Source organism: Condylura cristata, unplaced genomic scaffold (genome assembly GCF_000260355.1).
Source record: "Condylura cristata isolate star-nosed mole 26May11 unplaced genomic scaffold, ConCri1.0 scaffold00005, whole genome shotgun sequence".
Classification (NCBI taxonomy): Eukaryota; Metazoa; Chordata; class Mammalia; order Eulipotyphla; family Talpidae; genus Condylura; species Condylura cristata.
In genome coordinates this window covers 43,809,876-43,829,548 of record NW_004567106.1, presented here as the reverse complement: position 1 = coordinate 43,829,548, position 19,673 = coordinate 43,809,876, and the positions used below count along the sequence as shown (strand labels likewise).

Genomic DNA, 19,673 nt, shown 5'->3' with positions numbered 1-19,673 from the left:
GACATTTTATGGGGGGTGGAGTGGGGAATGGGATCAAAAGGGGGGTTGGGGGGGGTTGGAAAGTGCACTGGACTACGGTGATGGCACACGGGTGAAATGGTGGGGGGAAGCCCATGGAGATTACAACTGAGATGGAAAAATGCACAAAATGATGTAAAAATATACTATTTAAAAAATTTTATCGAACCTAAAAACACAACTATATAAGCATAAAATGACCAAGTAACTTTTATTTTTTTTCCAAGTAACTTTTATACAATAAACAAATCATAAGTTGAAAACAGTAGATAAGAAAGGTAAATCTATACCTATATGAGTTCCTAGATTGTAAAAGGGACATAATAGTTTCTTGCTTGTTAAATTATAATCTGAGATGAGCAAAATAACAACAAAGAAAAATGTGGTTAACTGCTAATAGTGAAAGGTTGAAATGCCATGATGAAATACAAAAAAAAGGTGATTATAGTTGGCATAAGAACAGTTAAGTTTTATGAAAGAAGTTAGTGCTTTAAGGCTGACCTCAAAGAGGTTATTCTAAAAGATGAAGGGAACAGCATAAACAAAATATCCAGAGAAAAGGTAGAATCTGCTAAAACTAAGTTGTCCAGATTGGATTAAAAACAGGTAGAAAAATGGCCCTCCCTGGTGGTGCAGCGGGTTAAAGCACAGCACTGAGAATCTAAAGCCGCTTCCACATGAGTTCGATTCCCACCTGCCCCGGAGGTGACCACATGGATGCCGTGGCAGACCTCTCCTGACCCACCCGCTGCTTCCCTCAGCAGTGTACTTCGTTGATCTGCCTGTTCTGTTCCCCACTCTGTCTCTGGTGAAGCCTCTCACTGCCCCTGAGCTTCTGGCCTATACCCCAGTTCTTTATGCACAAATAAACCAATCTTTGGAAAAAAAAAACAGGTAGAAAAGAAGCAGAACTGGAAAGGCACATAAACATGAATACTAGTAAGAGTCAAGGTTCATTTTAATCAGGTAAGTGAAAAAAAAAAAGAAGTATATGCTGTAACTCAGTATATAGACAAGTATCAGCTGAAGAATTACTCAAGGAAAAAAAACTGCCATATTTTAAACCCTTGGCTTTATATCTAGTTATGATGTCACTAAAACAGAAATGTAGTCATTTTTGAAGTTTTATTTTTTACCTTAAATAACTAAAACATTCAGTAGCAATTATAACAAATGAAAAAGTGCCTCACAATTTTCTGCCATTATAGTATAGAGGTAACTTATCACACACATTTAAGTAAAAAAATAAAACACATGGTAAGAATTTCATCCAATATGGAGCTTTATTAAATATAAGTGAGGAATCTATAAACAGTCATTCACAATTACTATATGTGCCTTACCTGCTCATAAGCTATTAAAAATATGAGACTGTTATTTCTGTTTTCTGAAACAGCAGTCTTTTCTATTTTATTTTAGCTTTTCTATGACTAGGTTCATTAGGGCAATGATTTCAAAATAAGCCTGCAAACATTTTTCTCTATTATTCAATCTTTAAAACATGTTAAACATTGTCGATGAGTTCAGTGAAGTTCAGATCCTGTCAACCTGTCTGGCTACTAGGCATTACCCTCCTGCCCATCCTGTAAAATGCAGCTCCACTACATCCTGACTGTACTCATCTAAAGAAAGGAAAAAACTTACTTTTTTACATTTTGAAATGTTTTGTTCTTTCTCCCCACTCTTTTTCCTCCTTTTATCATTAACCTTGGAAACTCTTGAAGCTGTTAGAGTAATTGATGTTGGAGTATGCTGAAATGCAGTATATAATTCCACAGGAACCTCATCACCACTCTCAGTTGCACTGGTATCACCATCTTCAAAGGCAAAGCAAAATTGTTTGCATATATTTTACATTTATTTGAAACAATAAATCACCCCACATGACAAACTTTTCTCCATCTTTCTGAAGAATAAACACATTTCACCTCCTCACTTATTTTATCCAGAAGATACATTTAAATGCAAGCTACAAATATCATTTCTCATACAAAAGTCTGACAATTCAGGTACTATGACTAGAGAAAAAGCACTTGTCTGTATTGTCACTGCTAATTCAAAATTCCCTACTAAAGGATTTCTAGCATAATCCAATTATGTGCTTATTCTTTCACTCACAATCCCATTTCTAGGACACAAGTACAAAGATAAAATAAAACGACAAAAGTACAAATAACCTTATCCAAGAGATTTCTTTGACGGTCTATTTGGAATAATAGTAACAACAACAAAAAAATTATGGAACAACCTAAGTGTCCATTAAACAAGAAAATAATTCAATAAACTATGATTTATTCAAAAACAGTTGTATTGGAATCAACATTTTTTAAGCTAAAATGAAATTGTTATAAATTTTGTTGCTGAAAATAGGAGAAATAATATGCCATATGATAAACTAATAGATCATCACCATTCAGAACAAATTTACTTATTTAACCAATAGACTATTAGAAATTTACATTAAAAAACACAATAGGTTACCTATATGTAGGAAAAGCGATGATTAAAATTCTCTTTCCCTCTAAACAAGTATATTCTTATTCTATAAAAGAGGATATCTAAAATCTACTATACCAAATTTATAAATTATACATAAAATAACATTCATCAATAAGGTATTTACAACTGATTGATATTATTAAGGCCACTTAGTTTCTTACTCACACTGATCTTAATTTAGTACAGATCCTTTGCACCCACCTGACATATTTTCCCTTTTCCGGCGTTGTAGTAGCACTGCCCTCTCTTTATCCAAACTCCTGCATTAAAATATTAACATGATTATCAAATTTTCATAAAATATTTCTATGTTTAAATGTGATAAAGTCTACAACTTTTTTTACATTGAAAATTGAACAGTATATTTTAGTATAGTACACTATAGTTTAGATTGGATCTAGAACAATTAGATTTAAATGCCAGTTAAGTGACGCTACTATACAGAGTTCGTACACAAATGTTCAAAGAAACTTCATTTTTAGTAGCCAAAAAAAAAAAAACAACCTAAATTGTCCCTCAAGGAGTAAATGGTTAAATAAACCATTCCTGGATACAACACAGACTATTCAGTAGTAAAAGAGGAATATTTATAAATGTTACAAATTTGCTGACTAGCCAGGGAATTGTTTTAAGTAGGAAAAGCCAGTTCCCAAAGGTCATATCCTGGGTCACATAACATATGAGCCACTTACGAAATATTCTTGAAATGACAAAATTAAAGAAATGGAATTTAGATTACTGGTTGTCAAAGGTGTAAGATGGGAGGGGGACAGACAAGAGTGATGGGTGTAGTTATAAAAAAAAACTGAGGAATTGTTACAATGAAAATTTTCTGTATCAATATCATTACCAAGTTTATATTGTATTAAGAGTCTTGCAAACTGTAACCACAGAGGTAAACTGAGTAAAGGAGACATAGGGTGCCTGTGTTATTTCATAACTACATGTGAAACTACAATTAAAACTTCAAAATTTGGGCCCTCCCTGGTGGCGCAGCGGGTTAAAGCACAGCACTGAGAATCTAAAGCCGCTTCCGCATGAGTTCAATTCCCGCCTGCCCCGGAGGTGACCACATGGCGTGGCAGACCTCTCCTGACCCGCCCGCTGCTCCCCTCAGCAGTGTACTTCGTCGATCTGCCTGTTCTGCTCCCCACTCTGTCTCTGGTGAATCCTCTCACCCTCCGCATCTCTGGCCTGTACCCCAGTTCTGTATGAATAAATAAATAAATCTTTAAAAAAAAAAAAAAAAAAACTTCAAAATTTAATTAAAAATAAAAAAACAACCCTAGCCACTATAGAGGTGCATATGCAATTAATGTAATGATATACTGAAATTCATTCTAGAGAATTTAAATAACAAATTACATGTAATTTGTAGAAAACATACAAGAAGTTCTATGCTTTACATAATTATTGCTAGTGTTGGTATTATTACTTTGAAAATGCTATATTTTTTCTGTGAGATTAAACAAATAGTTTGGCATTCTAGCTACACTATTATCTATGTTGTTGAAAATGGAATAAAAGGGGCTACATGTGGAATACAGAAATGAGTAACGAAAGCCTTCTATTCCTAAATTTAATTTGCATTTTTCTGTATAAAGTCATGGATCTTAAAGAAGTAGGCAACATGTACTTGCCAACTCTGTCTACTAAAAATACATAGGAATGTTGACCAGTTCAATAGGAAAGAACATGACTAGTAGATTGTGGTCTTTAAAACAAATTGTGAATTTAGGATACAGAACTGTCAAATTAAATCAAGACATCCCATCCTACCAGATAGCATAATAATTATCAACTACTGGGCCTTGCTGGTGACATAGTGGTTAAAGTCTCAATGCTATCAAGCAAGGGGTTAAGTCTCCGCACTATGACTCTATCACCAGCCACTATGGCATGAGTTTGATCCCTGGCCAGGGAGCTCACCCACATGGCGCAGCAGACCACTCTTGTTTCATCTGCTGCTTCCCTCATCAGTATATTTCAGTGGATCTGTCTGTTCTACTCCCTACTGTCTCTGGTAAATCCTCTCACCCAATGCATCTCTGGCCTATACCCCAGTTCTTGTATGCACAAATAAATTTTAAAAATGTATCTTTAAAAAAACATTTGCAAGTACTATACAGGTACTGTCAAAAAGATGAGCATCAACTTGAAGAGTTGACCAATTTATGGACAAATATGAAGATCAGTAAAGATAATAACTGCAGTAGACTGACATCCATATGTTAAAATCTCTGAGGTCACAATGCTACGTAAATTTTTTTTTCATTATGAAAACTGGTAAATAAAAGCTCAAAAAGTAATTATCCTGTTTTAATGTAATAAACCTTGGGGAAATTAACCAGTTAACATGTGTAAGTTTGTACTGTAGCTAATAATAAACAATAAAATTAACATATTACTAATTTTAAACCCTAAAATAATGTTATCTGAAGTGTGACATTCAGAGATGACCAGATGTTATGTGTCATCTGACAGCACACAATCTATGAAAGTCTGTAAGATTACAATATTAATGGAAAGACTACTAGAAAAAAACTGAACCTAAATCTGATCACATACCTATTTAGAGAGAGAAATGTAGAGGGCAAAGAAACATGTTAAATCATGATAATGTAATCAATAAACTCATTAGAATAAGCAATTCAGTTCCTTGATGAAATACAATGACTGGCCAGGTAATTTTATTACATGTTTATTAATGGTCTTTGGTGTATTTATTTAGTAAAGAATTGTTTTATATTTACCAAAATGCATGTACATATAAATACATACACTTACACAAATATTGAAATACATATAGATACATATAAATGAAATATGATCTGGGGTTTGCCTTAAGATAATGTTTGATAATACCTGAAGGGTAGAAGAAATACATGGTAGTATAACTGAAGAAAGATTATTGATAACTGTTGAGGCATGATGATGAAAACAAACAGGTTTATTACACTATTTTACTATTATACAGATTTGAAATTTCCACACAGGTAGATTTAAGGAAAAAAATCTAGTAAAATCTAGTAAATCTTTTAACATAGTACATGCCAGTGAAAAAAGATACCATTATTTAGGAGATAACAGTAATATTTTATACTCATTAATAAAGAACATTACAAACTAATATACTTTCAAGGACACAGTCTTCTTGATTTTTGAGAGGTGAAAATACAAAAATAATAATCACAGCATAAAAGGTGTACCTTAGAGTTAGTTGATAGTATACAATAACTGTTTAATTGTTTAATCTAGAATTCATATATAAATTTCCATTAACCAAGATTACCTCTGTAAGAGTACTAGCAATTTTATGGGTATGCACAACTTACCTAGGTTGACAACGTTCACACAGATACGTATCAGGAATATGCTGCCTGTCAATCCCCATGCAGTCAATATGTTGCCAAACACTTAAAAAAAGCAGAGCATTTTGTTTGATTAAAATATAAATTAACATTCCCTACTAAGTAGCTTCTCAAAAGTAATGAGGAAAACATGTTATTACTTAAGTTTCTTTAGTTAATTAATTTAACTCCTGAATAAATTTACTGAGATGATCATTCATGATAATGATAATGTCACAGATGATGAGATTTTATTTTTAAATTTGTAAAGGCACCACAATATATTTTTATTAGTAAAATCAAGTCAAAGTATTACTACTATAACTTTCATAAAAATAATCAAACTTCATATTCTACTTAAGACTTTTATAATATTCTACCTGTCTGGCAAAGGTAAATCAACTTTTTGAAACATAACCCTAATTGTATATTTATGTCAACTTCACCTCCTAATTACCTAATCTAATAAATGGGAACAATATTATAAGTAATGTAATTTACATTTGGCCCTAGCATGCATTTTACATTTACAATCAAATAAGGGTATATGTCAAAAAAGATAAACTCGTGCCATTTGCAGCAACATGGATAGAGCTGGAAGAGATTATGCTAAGTGAAATAAATCAGAAGGGAAAAGAAAAATATCAAATGGTTTCACTTGTAGATAGAACATACGGAAACTGAACAAAGGGTCAGGAAAAAGACAACTTGCACACAGACCATAGATCTGAGGCATACAGCAGCGGAAGGAGAAGGAGTGGGGCCAAAATAGATACAATGGTGATGGTTAACAGGTGCTGTGGTTGTGGGAAAATTAGGGGGACTATATTTGAAGGGAGTAATCAAATACTGTACAAAAATGAAAAATGATGTAAGAAAAAAAGTAAGTTTCAATGTTAAAGAGCCCCCCCCCCAAAAAAAAGGGGGGCGGGGGTAAAGTGTTCTATCACTTCAAATCAAGGAAATAAGTTATTCCATAAGGACCAAGCTAGGAAATCTTGCAAAGCTACCAAACTTTCTTGCCCTCTAGAGTGTACTCTTTAAATACTCCCTGCTTCCCACACTATATGTAAGGATGGACTTAATTACTTTCACATTGTAATACTATTATTCACTCTTTGCCCTTCCCAACTCCCTACCACCAAAATCAAAACCAAAAAAAAAAAAAAAAGAAAAGAAAACAATATGCCAATGTGCCACTTTCTGTTCTCATCAAGCCTTCTGTGTGATTAGGCACCCCCCCCCCCCCCCCCCGGGCCTTTCCTGTTGATTGAACCAGGGTTCTGGTTCAAGGAGACTTCAGAATGCTGCAAATCTCCAATTAAAAGGAGGTGAGAAAGTCACATCAAACAAACATTAATCAAAATGTGTAATTCCCCCAAAATGGAAAATCACAGTTGACTATACAGTACAAATAATTCCATAGGAAAAAGAGGACTCAATTTTCTCTTTTCTATCTTGTCTATTACTGTATGTAGTTAAAATACTACAGAATGAACGGGAATTACAACTGAGATGGAAAAAGGGCACAAAATGATGTAAAAATAAACTATTTAAAAAATACTTCTGAATGAATACAAAGAGATGTGATCTTATATTGAATAAATTTGGAACTAACTGCCTATTACTCAATTAACAATGGGCATTTCCATAAACTCTTTAGGATACCATTTTTTTCCAATAGGGGCTTTTTCTAGGGAGGGACCTACATTGATAACAACAGAAGTCTCCCTTTAAAAATAAATTCATTAATTCCTTCAAAAGTGACTTTACTGATCTAACAAGCATTCAAGAAATATAAATTAAACTTGAAATATTTTACCTGCATTTGTCACAACAGATCATGTATCCATCATCATGTGTAAAACCACATATGCACCTAGTTACATCAGTACCGTAACTTCCATCCTCAGATGTGCTGATTGTAGTAGCACTGGAAGTTTCATCAAAATTAGGAGTGGTGAATATGCCTACTTCATTTTTGCTAATAAGAACTGATGGAGGAGGGGAAGCCGGAGGTGTTGGAGGAGGACGAGCACCATAATTATGGTCCTAGGTAATTTAAACACAAACACAGTACAATATAATTTTAATAATATGAACTTAGAAACTTAAAATTCAATTTCTAATTTTAATTCTAAGAGACATGAAATCTGTCCATTTCTTCCTTTAACTTTTATAATTAATGACAGTGAAACTAGATAGTAAACCACACTATTAAGTATCTCTCCTGTAACTTCAGTCATATATTTCACAACTTCTCACAAACTCTGTGGTCTGAGTGGTAAAAATCTCTCAAAAATGGTACCTGGAAAATATCAGAAATGTATTCATTTAAACTATTTCAATCTAAGCATTGCCTCTTACCTAACTCACTAGGTTTTTTTTTTTTAAGGTTAAATATGGTATCAGATTCTGACATATTAGTGCTCAATATATTGCAGCTATATTTATTATATTGCAATATAATTCAGAATTATAAATCGATAGTACAATTATACCTATCATCATTTTATAAAGGCAAAAAATTATCACACCAAAGTATTAATAGCATAAAATGAGAAACATAGTAACTAAACTTCTAGGGAATTCCTCACAGAATTTCAATGCCTTGGACAGTATAATTAAATAAAAAATTAAACTATAAATTATATACCTTATTGTTTAGATATTACATATCTATTTTTAAAATATGCAAAATACCAGCTACATTTATATTTAACTTCTGGATATAAAATCTTAGCTATTCTAAGAAATATCTGACACTTACCGCATAGGGCAAACCAATATAACTGTGTGAATGATGCGAGCTGCTGGTATATAATTGGTGGGGATAACTGTTGGATTTCTCAACTACCACAGGGCTAGCTTCTACGGATTCTGGTCTGTAGGAAAAAAAGTTGAGTTAAAAAAATTTTATCAAAAAATAACTTAAAATTATAGGCATATATTTTACTGCATATGCAGATGAAGTCTTTCTACATGTAAACACTGTGCATAAAACATAACCTATTAAGATTGTGTGTCATAACAAAACTGGTTGAAGTAAAACAAGTGTCAGAGTCCAGCAAGATGGTGGCAGAATAAAACTTTGAGTTCACTTGCTTCATATATTAGCAACTAAACTGCAACAGAACAAATATAATAACATCTTCAAAGATAAGGAGACAATTGCAACTTATGATAGGAAAAGTCCAGCAGAAAAAATTGGGGGAAATGAACTGAACAGTGATATTGCAACAGTACATCTCACTAAAGGGAAGAGTAGGAGCCATAGTGAACAGCCCTACAGCTGCTGACTTTGGGACATGAACCAATGTTTGGGGACTTTAGAGATGTAGCATTATGCTGGATAATAGGGTGCACAGAATTGTCATCTAAGGCAAAAGGTGCACTAGTGGAGAACTATTCCTATGGTTCTTGCAGGAAGACAGGTCAGATCACCTGTGTCTTATAGAAGTTACTACTTGGGGGCTGACGCTATGATATTTTAAACATCTACTTCTCCTCACCCCTACCTCCACTAAAACAACTGGCTCTTTCACAAGCCAGAGTATAAGCCCCTGGATCTTAACAACAGAAGCAAGTGACCCAGGGTAAGGCTCTGAACAGGAGAAACAAATAGAAAAATGCCTGGTTTGTGGCCTCCATTGTCTCAGCTCTAACCCATGTCCAGCACTGCATAAGGTGCTTACCAGAAGCCTAAAGGTTGAGGCTGGTATGAGACTATATGCGATATCTAGGCTGAGGAGTTGGCCTATAAGAGTGGCCTGCTGTGATTCCAGCCATACAATTCATATACCCATAGTATAGTAGGAACCTGAATCCCTAATGTGCCCCAGAGGTGATCTTTTGGTAACCAGCTTCTCTAGTTCCTTTTAACCTATTACCCTTTGCCTATAAGCCCTTGCTGATGGTATCAATTCTCTGGCACTTACACAAGTGCTAAAGCAGTGAGGAGCCACAAAATGAGGTTATTAAATGGTTCTGAAAAGCATTACAAAAGGAGAGCTCCAAAATATTTAGAAAATACTGAAAACCAATACTCACTAATGGCTATGTTATGTTAAAAACTTATTCTTAAACTCATTCCTTAGTCTCAAATTTAATAAAGCTCACTGTATAAAATTTAAAGTATATAAGAAGCTAAAAGATCATGTTTCCAACCAACCCCCAGATATATCCAGGTTGTAATATATGTTCCCCCCTCTAAATTTTTCTATGCATAAAATATCTAAGCTTTTTAATGAGAAAATACTATATGTATTTACAATCTGCTATTTCCATCTTTTAATGACATATCTATTTTTGTTAATAACTGCTTAAATCACTGTACCATCACTTACTGAACAATTTCCCTTATTCGTGGGTATTTAAATTTCCTTATTTTTCATCATTAAAAGTATCAATGCAATTATACACTGTTCTGTACATCTTTTCTGCATATATTGCCTTATTTCCACAACATAGATCCCCAGAGGTACAAATACCAAATAAAAGGTGCAAATAAAATGTGTAGATACAAACTATCTTTGATTTCTTTACAATACTGATGATCTTAAATTTCTTTAAATATTATACAGAAGTGGGATTTAAGCAATTCCTTATTGACAATATTAAACCAATATGTAGGAATTGTGGCTGGAATAGAAAGAGCCACTCTTTCAGGATTTACATAAAACTGAATATGTTAACTACAGAGTATGGCAAAAACCTTGACATGTTTGGAATAGCTAATAGGAATTAGAAAACAAAGCTTTCAGTGCAAGTGTAGATAAATTCAAGCAAAAGGAAGTGTTGGCAAGCATGTAAGGAAAATGGAACCAGGGTATAGTGTTGGTGAAAATGCAGACTGGTCCAACAAGTATGTAAAACTATATAAAGGTTTCTCAAAATACTAAAAAGAGGGCTCTCCCTGGTGGTGCAACAGGTTAAAGCACCACATTATGAAGCTCTCTGAAGCCACTGCAGCAAGAGTTCGATCCCTGGCCAGGGAGCTGACCCACATGGCATGGAAGACCTCTTCCAACCTGCCTGCTGCTACCCTCAGCAGTACACTTTGTCAATCTACTTGTTCTGCTCCTCACTCTGTCTCTGGTAAATCCTTTCACCAACCACCTCACCCACCACACCTCTGGTCTGTACCCCATTAACAATTCTTTAAAAAAATATATTAAAAATAGATCTCCCATGTGATCCATCTATTTATTCCTAGGCATCGTACCCAAAGAATGCAAAAACACTAGTTTGAATAGTTTGCACTCCTATAGTCACTGCAGCACTATTTAAAATAGCTATTTTGGAAGCAACCAAAATCCCCAAGGACAGATGAGTGGATTAAGAACATGAATATAGGGGCCTCCCTGGTGGCACAAGGGGTAAATCTCAACACTAGGAGGCTATCACCAGCTACTGCAGCACAAGTTCAATCCCCAGCCAGGGAACCAACCACATGGTGTAGCAGACCTCTCCTATCTCACATGCTACTCCCCTCAGCACTGTATTTTGGTAGATCTGCCTGTGCTGCTTCACTCTCTGATGAATCCTCTCAACTCTGCATCCCTGACCTACACCCTAGCTCTTGTACTGCATAAGTAAATAAATTTTTTTTAAAAGATTTATTTATTCATATAGAACTGGGGTACAAGGTCAGGGATTGGACTCACACTGAAGCACCTATGGCTAGCTTGCAGTGCTGTGTCCTAGCCTGTTGTGCCACCAGGGAGGGTTCCTTTAATGAGATTTTAATGGCAAGGCTAAAGACAATTTTTGTGTAAATAGTTGCTACTGTCATGCTCTGTTTATTCAATCTATAGATAGACACCTAAATACCAATATATAGATGTTAATAACATTTACCATCAAGAAACATTAGCACTCCTATAATTGTGTATCAAAAGCACAAACCATAATGCTGTGTTCACCCTATAGACAAATGATATTTTGCTTACATAATTTTGATATATCACTTTTTGAAGAGTGTGATACTTATTTGTACTCATACATTACTTTGTGTTCTTAACTAACTGAATTAGCAATCACTGTTCAAAAAGATCATCTCTTTATCCATGAAAAACTTCAAAAAAGATAATCACCTAGCCTAGAGAATTCAAATGTTAAAAAATGTTTAGTATTCAAAACAACCAGAATTTATAAATAACTTCATTTTTAAAAAAAAACTTTAAATTGTTGTCCCCAAAACAGAGGAACTGAATACATAATAAGAGATTCTAATATGGCTCTAAACTGAAATAAGAGATGTGCTCTCTTGTTAACAAAAAAAATGCTTGGTTACTTGACTGTTTCTTTTGGAAGTTTCCTAGTAGTTAATGCATGCAGAAGGGAAGGTCAAATTAGAAAAATCACTAATCTGTAACTCTAAAGAGATAATGGATTAGGCAACAGAGAACACAGATGCTAAAATCTCAAAAGGCTGGAAGTTTTTGGACAGATAGGGCTGACAGCACCTAAATTCTAATGACATTTTTTTACTTACATTTGAATATAAATGTAAGATTTTAGATATGTAGCTGTACTCCAAGCACTTAGAACAGTAGCTGGCATAGGGTAGGAACTCAATACTTTATGAATATAAATAAGAAATTGTTATTGAGGTTTTTTTTTAAGATTTATTTATTTATGCATACAGAACTGGGGTACAGGGGCAGTGACAGAGACAGTGGCGAATAGAAAAGGCAGATCAACTACACTGCTGAGGGGAGCAGTGGGCAGGTCAGGAGAGGTCTGCTGTGCCACGTGGATCACCTCTGGGGTCAGGGATGGAACTCACACTGAAGTGGCTGTAGCAGGTTTGCAGTGCTGCCTCCTAACTTCCTGCATCACCATGGAGGGTCCTAGTGAATTGTTTTTACAGTGTAAAAAAAATCATGAACATGTGAGGCATGAACCTATTCTTTTATATCATATATAGTGTTGTAAACCAATGTTGCCTCAATAAAGGATAAGGATAATCAAACAACTGAACTAGCAACATTTAAGACAATGATATAGAAATATGGTAGTCATTAAAAACAGAACCTTCTCAAGGTTCACTTTCTTGGGCCCTCTGTGGTCCCACAAGGGGTTAAAGCAGCACAGCAGTATGAAGCTATCCACAGCACAAATTTTATTCCTAGCCAGGGAGGTGACACACATTGTGCAGCAGACCTCTTCTGTCTCCGCTGCTGCTCCCCTCAGCAGTGTATTTCAGTCAGTCTGCCCTTTCTTCTCCCCACTCTGTCTCCCGTGAATCCCCTCACCCACTCTATCCCACTTCTTATATGCATAAATAATTTTAAAAGTTCACTTCCTTTAACAAGAAGGCATTAGGCCCTCCCTGGTGGCTCAGCAGGTTAAAGCACTGCACTGAGAAGCTAAAGTCACTTCTGCATGAGTTCGATTCCCGCCTGCCCCGGAGGTGGCCACATGGCCCGGCAGACCTCTCCTGACCCGCCCGCTGCTCCCCTCAGCAGTGTACTTCATCGATCTGCCTGTTCTGCTCCCCACTCTGTCTCTAGTGAAGCCTCTCGCCGCCCCTGCAACCTCTGGCCTGTACCCCAGTTCTGTATGTACAAATAAATAAATCTTAAAAAAACAAACAAACAAAAAACAAGAAGGCATTAAATCAGGACTCCTGATTCAAACTAAGATCTAAGATCAGTCTGCTGCCTGATTTTATAGTTTCATTGGAACAGTCATGTCCATTCGTTTATACATACTGTTTGCTTTCCATATAATAGAGCTGAGTAAAGTTGTAATAGAAATCATACTATTCAAGTCATAAATACTTATTCTCTGACCAGTAGCCAAACCCAGCTCTAAATTGTTTTATATTATAAAATGATCTGGGGAGTAAAAAAAGATTGTGCAGTCATGAGACATTTAAGTTGAGGCCAATGATGCAGAGAACTATATGAGTGGAGCCTATCAGACAGAACTGGATTAAAATGAAGTGTAATTTGGAAGCCATGGGCACGTAGAAAATGGCAAAAGCATTCAAAGTGAGTGAAACCTCCAGGAAAGTTTACAACATAAGTACAGACTACTAGAAAACATAAATAACAGATGGAATATTTCAAAAGAGACTACATTAAAAGAAAACCAGAGGAAAAACAATCTCATGGTCTCTCAAATTTTTAAACACAAAAATTAACACAGGTAGTCTGGAGGGTAGTTCCTGGACCCCCAGACAATGCTGCCATAGAGGCATATAGTAGGTGACTGTTAGTTATGTGTAGTATGGGCAAGAGTGAAGAATGATTTTCTGTTGCTCCAAAGTGATGTTCAGGCACTGTTCAAGGAGGTACTTTAAAGATCACAGTCTATAACTTCTAATTACAGATCAGAGATGGTTGTAAAAATGTCACAAACTCTAGACTCAGCCCTAACTAGTACTAAGTGACTGTGTATCCTTGAGACACCCTACAAAACAGCCTACTGTTTCCACACTTGAGAAGTGAAGTCATGTAGCATTATAAGAGCAAAGAAAATAAGAAAACCCAGATCTATTAAGTTGGCATAGCTCTTTACCAAACTGCATTTACCCCAACATTCCTTTGCAATTACTAGAGTGCTACTGATTCATGTGGATTGATGATTTAATGAGGTAACTAGCTTTATCTCATTTTTGTGTTAGTAAGTGGTATTGCAATCATCACTTTATTAGAATGACACAAAGTTTGAATTCTGGTAATCCTCAACCTATATCACTTTTTCATTGCTTTAAAAACTAGAAATACAGCAAACACTTTTATTAAAATTAAATTTTCTTTATGCATTATTTCCTTTTTTTTTTAAAGATTTATTTATTTATTCATATGGAACTGGGGTACAAGCCAAAGATGCAGAGGGTGAGAGGGCTCACAAGAGACAGAGTGGGGAGCAGAACAGGCAGACTGACGAAGTACACTGCTGAGGGGAGCAGTGGGTGGGTCAGGAGAGGTCTGCCACGCCATGTGGTCACCTCTGGGGCAGGCGGGGATCGAATTCATGCGGTAGTGGCTTTAGCTTCTTAGTGCTGTGCTTTAACCAGCTGCGCCACCAGGGAGGGCCTTATTTCCATTCTTAATAATGAAAGGCTATTTTCAATTATGTTGTAGCAGTAAATTATTGTCAAAACTCAGAAGACAGAACAACTATCATTTTGATTGCAGTAGTTTACTAAATATTGGCACATTTTTCTAGATATACATTACAAATAAATCTTACTTGTTCATACCAAAATATTCTTATTCTTTAAAAAAAACCACTGTAGGTCCTCCATGGTGACGCAGCGGGTTAAAGCACAGCACTAAGAAGCTTAAGCCACTTCCGCATGAGTTTGATGCATGAGTTCGATTTCCGCCTGCCCCAAGGTGACCACATGGTGCGGTAGACCTCTCCTGGCCCACCCGCTGCTCCCCTCAGCAGTGTACTTCGTAGATCTGCCTGTTCTGCTCCCCGCTCTGTCCCTGGTGAATCCTCTCACCCTCTGCATCTCTGGCCTGTACTTCAGTTCTGTATGAATAAATAAATAAAATCTTTAAAAACAACAACAACAACAACAAAACACTAAGTTATTACCCCAGTCACATTATATATTCTTAGGGCAGACACATAAGTCAGCCAGTAACTGAAAAAACTTAAGATCTAAAAAGAAAAAAAAGTGTAAATCATTAAGAGAAGCAAAGAAAACAGGTCAGAAGTTTGAATAATTTATGCATGCTCAGAAGATGGATTTTTTATGAGTTCCTGCTTCATTAGAAATTTAATGTCTTTCCTACGAACACCTTCAAAATGTGCTAGATTTTAATAGGTAGTTTACACTAGTATTTTAGGTAAAGCCTCTTTTAATGATACAATATTCAAAATACACACTGGTGATGAATAATGACTTGCAGATAAATTAGCTGCTTAAGTGTTATAGTAATGAATGAAAACAATCCCCATGAGTTCTCAATGTATTTCTTTAAATTTGCAATCCAAACTTGTCCCCTGTGAATCCTGATCTATTTTTTAAAGATTTCATATTAAAATTACAAATATTATAACATACAAGAAATGTTTTAAATTGGAACGCAGGCTTGGTGTCAAACTGTCCTCAGCTTAACAAATAGGGCATTTTAATTTATTTAATTGATCATTAACAAAGTCTGACTCTTCTGAGTCAGGATGGCTCTGGAGCTAAACCACTCTGAGCTCAAATCCAACTCTACTTTCTATTAATTGTGTAAACTTATGTTTGTCAATCTCCTTAAGCTATAGTTCTTCGGTAAAATGGAAATAATTTCTATTTTGCTCTATAATTCAAAGGTATTATACACTGTTACAATTGTATAGACATACCTCTTAATGAAGTATCACAAGGGAAAAAACTGTTTATGACTAGGCATAAAATAAAAAATTTGGTATTATCTGACGACCAGTTTTGGTTTTTTTTTTTTAAGATTTATTTATTATTATGCATTTTTTAAAAAGATTTACTATTTATGCATACAGAATTGGGATACAGGCCAGAGGTGAAGGGACAGTGAGAGGATTTACCAGAGACAAAGAGGGGAGCAGAACAGGCAGATCGATGAGGTACACTGCTGAGGGAAGTAGCAAGACAGGAGAGGTCTGCTGTGCCATGTGGGTCACCCCTGGGGCAGGGGATTGAACTTGCACTGAAGCTGCTGCTGTTAGCTTGCAGTGCTGCGTCCTAACCTGCTGTGCCACCAAGGAGGGCCCTGATGACCAGTTCTAAACAATGCTAGGTTGGTACTTTAAATCAGTATTTTAAATTAAAATAAAAGAAATTTAAGTGAAAGCATATCCAAGTAAGCATAAGCAAATCATTTACTTTAGAGTCACAGGAAATACCAGTTTCTTGGTTGGATTAAGTGTAAGCAAAAATTTAAGGAGTAGCAAAAAATAAACCAGCCCCCCAAAAAAGGAAATGAACACGCTGAAAACATTTTATTATACAAAATCATTTCAGAATCTTGAATTATAACTCAGACTAAAAGCACCTGCACTTCAACAAATTAATAAATTCTGTCAGCAGGTGGCTCTAGTGAAATAACTAAAACAAATGCTGTAGCAAAACAAAGGTTGTAAAAATGCACTTAATCTCAAAAATTTGGGGTAAAAAAGTTCATCTTTAATACTTTAATCCAGGGCCTCCCTGGTGGTGCATGGGGTTAAAGCACAACACTATGGAGCTATCCACAGCCACAGCAGTGTATTTCAGTCAATCCTCCTGTTCTGCTTCCCACTCTGTCCCTGCTGGATCCTCTCATTCCCCTGCACCTCTGGCCTATATCCCAGTTTTCATGTGCATAAATAATCTTTTTTTTTATTTAATCCAAACCTACTTTTTCAAATGAAGATACCCCAATCTACAGTAGCAAAGTGGAATTTCTAAGACTTCACTATGATAATGGCAAAACAAAATGAAAGAACCCAGGTATCTCGCTTTAGTACTCTCAGTCAACAACCCAGCATTTACTGTGTTGCCACATATAGTGCTAGTAGACCTCCTTCAAAAAGATGCACATTTAAACTTAGACATGTTTCATTTACTAACTTGTTCACCTCGTCCAAAAATATACATAAACTCTATATTCTTTATAATGATTTCTAATAGTAGGAAGGAATATTTAGGTGATAATAGTACTAAAAAAGTACAATGTTAGGAATCATGTTCCCAGTCTCTGAGAGGGAAAAGTAATTTGAGTCTTATTTTTTTAAAAATGGCAGGTAAAGAAATTAAACATTTTCTATTTAAAATTCTAAAATTATTCTGTAATTACCTACAAATTGTTTATTTTCCCATAACAGAAATGATCATATTTTTGTAAGAGTCACTATATAAGAATCATACATATTCTAAAAATACTTTATAAATGTACTTGGTAAAGAAAATTGGCTGTCAACTATACCCTACACTGTCATCTTTCAACATATTAGTCGTTGCTTTTTAACTGCATACATGTGGCTTTCATTATGTTTGTGAATTGCCTTATAGTAGAGTATAGCAAGCAAAAAGGCACAGAAGTATCACATGTTGTATAATAGACAAACTTTTATCTAGTTTATTAATAGCATTTCATAAATTATACCTTGTATTAACTGCTTTAAAGGTTAAAAGATGACTAGTGAGGTGCATATTTCTTTTTTTTTTTAAAGATTTATTTATGCATACAGAACTGGGGTACAAGCCAGAGAGATGCAGGCATGGTAAGAGGATGCACTAGAGACAGAGTGGGGAGCAGAACAGACAGATCTATGAAGTACACTGCTGAGGGGAGCAGCGGGTGGGTCAGAAGAGGTCTACCGCACCATGTGGATCAGGGGCCAGGGATGGAACTCGCACTGAAGCTGCTGCAGCCAGCTTGCAGTGCTGCATCCTTACCCACTGCACCACCAGGGAGGGCCCGAGGTGAATATTTGAAGGAAACAAAGAATCTTTATTACTAACAAATGCCTATAACTATTGTCAAATATGGATTTGCATATTATCAGGTATTTCACACTAGGGAAAACTATAGTTGAGACTTGAAATTCCTTTGATTCAATGTCCCTATTTGGCCAGAACAAGTGGCCAACAGTATCTTGTTTGGGAATCTATTGTTTTACAACATAGTATGTTACATGAAAATTAAAAATCATCTCTAGGGCTTTCCCAATGGCAGAAGCAGTAGTGGTGAAAACACTCTTCACCACTTGAAATGTATGAGAAGGAGAACAATCTTAATTTTTCTTTTCCATATACCAGTTTTAGGACACCTAAAATAAATTTCATTTTCTTAAAATTTAAATTCCATTAAATTGAATTTTCTAATAAGAGTCCCCTTAAATAAACACAATAGGTTATAAACTAAATTTTAGAAGAAACATGCTTCCAACACTCACTTGACCCCCTTGCAATTTCTAAACAATCTTTATGGCAGTAACTTACTGTTAATGTAACTGGTGACATAAAAGCAAAATATAGTAAAATCTACTCACATACTTGCCTACACTAAAGAGTCTAGAAGCAGGAATACCTTTTCTTAAATCTATAAAAAATGGATCCCATTGAAAAGCAATTTACTGTCAAATTAGAAGTTTAAAGCCAAAGTATTTTTCCTATATAAACATGACAAATCTTACCCAAAAACCCCAAACCTATTGTCCTGATTATTGATGTCAACAACTAGCAAATAGAAAAATTAGAAAAAATAGATAGCATTTTGGCTCAAAGTTATTTATAAAGTAATTTTATTTTTGTCAGAGTTTAAAGGAGAAAAATGTAAATACAATCAACTAATGGTAGGAAACATTTTGCCTTTCCCGAAGGTATTTAAATTACCTTCCACTTAAATACTTACTCTGAGCCTGCAGCCATTTCCAAATATGACGTTTCTGCTGTATCAACCCCCAATGGGATCACTATGCTCATGACGTTCGCCTCTGGTAAATTCGATTACTATGGAGTCCTATGCATTGGTATCCAAAACACTGGGGCATGCCAGCCACAGTGCTCATTGCAAACATCTAAGTGCATCCACAAATCCTGATTAAAACAAAAGGGGACAGAAAGTTAAAAATCATTTCCATATTCCTTAACACACTACTATAATTAACAGTAAGTAAAATACATGAAAATAAAGCCTTCTTTATTGAAACAGAAAGATGAATCGGAAAACTCTCAGAGAAGTTCTAATTTCATTTATTTTCCTGAAATTCAGTTGTGTGACTATGAACAAAAAAAAACTTCTCAATCATAATCTTCCTTAAGGAATGACTTTAGAACCCTAAAGAAGGATAATTAAGGCACTTTTGCTTAGTGTGGAACCAACAAAT

The 19,673-nt window shown here is 35.2% G+C and overlaps 1 protein-coding gene across 2 annotated transcripts in view; it reads right to left on the bottom strand.

Moving 5' to 3' along the window:
• Nucleotides 1-19,673, bottom strand: part of KMT2E (lysine (K)-specific methyltransferase 2E) — a 71,026-nt gene that overhangs the window by 31,723 nt on the left and 19,630 nt on the right. For both annotated transcript variants that reach the window (XM_004676916.2, XM_012720823.1), the window contains 6 exons: nucleotides 19,199-19,383; nucleotides 8,638-8,752; nucleotides 7,690-7,919; nucleotides 5,853-5,933; nucleotides 2,719-2,777; nucleotides 1,663-1,835 (listed from right to left, as the gene is read on the bottom strand). In XM_004676916.2, the coding sequence (XP_004676973.1) occupies nucleotides 1,663-1,835; nucleotides 2,719-2,777; nucleotides 5,853-5,933; nucleotides 7,690-7,919; nucleotides 8,638-8,752; nucleotides 19,199-19,269 (729 nt within the window). In that variant the 5' untranslated portion in view covers nucleotides 19,270-19,383. The remainder of the gene's footprint in view (nucleotides 1-1,662; nucleotides 1,836-2,718; nucleotides 2,778-5,852; nucleotides 5,934-7,689; nucleotides 7,920-8,637; nucleotides 8,753-19,198; nucleotides 19,384-19,673) is intronic.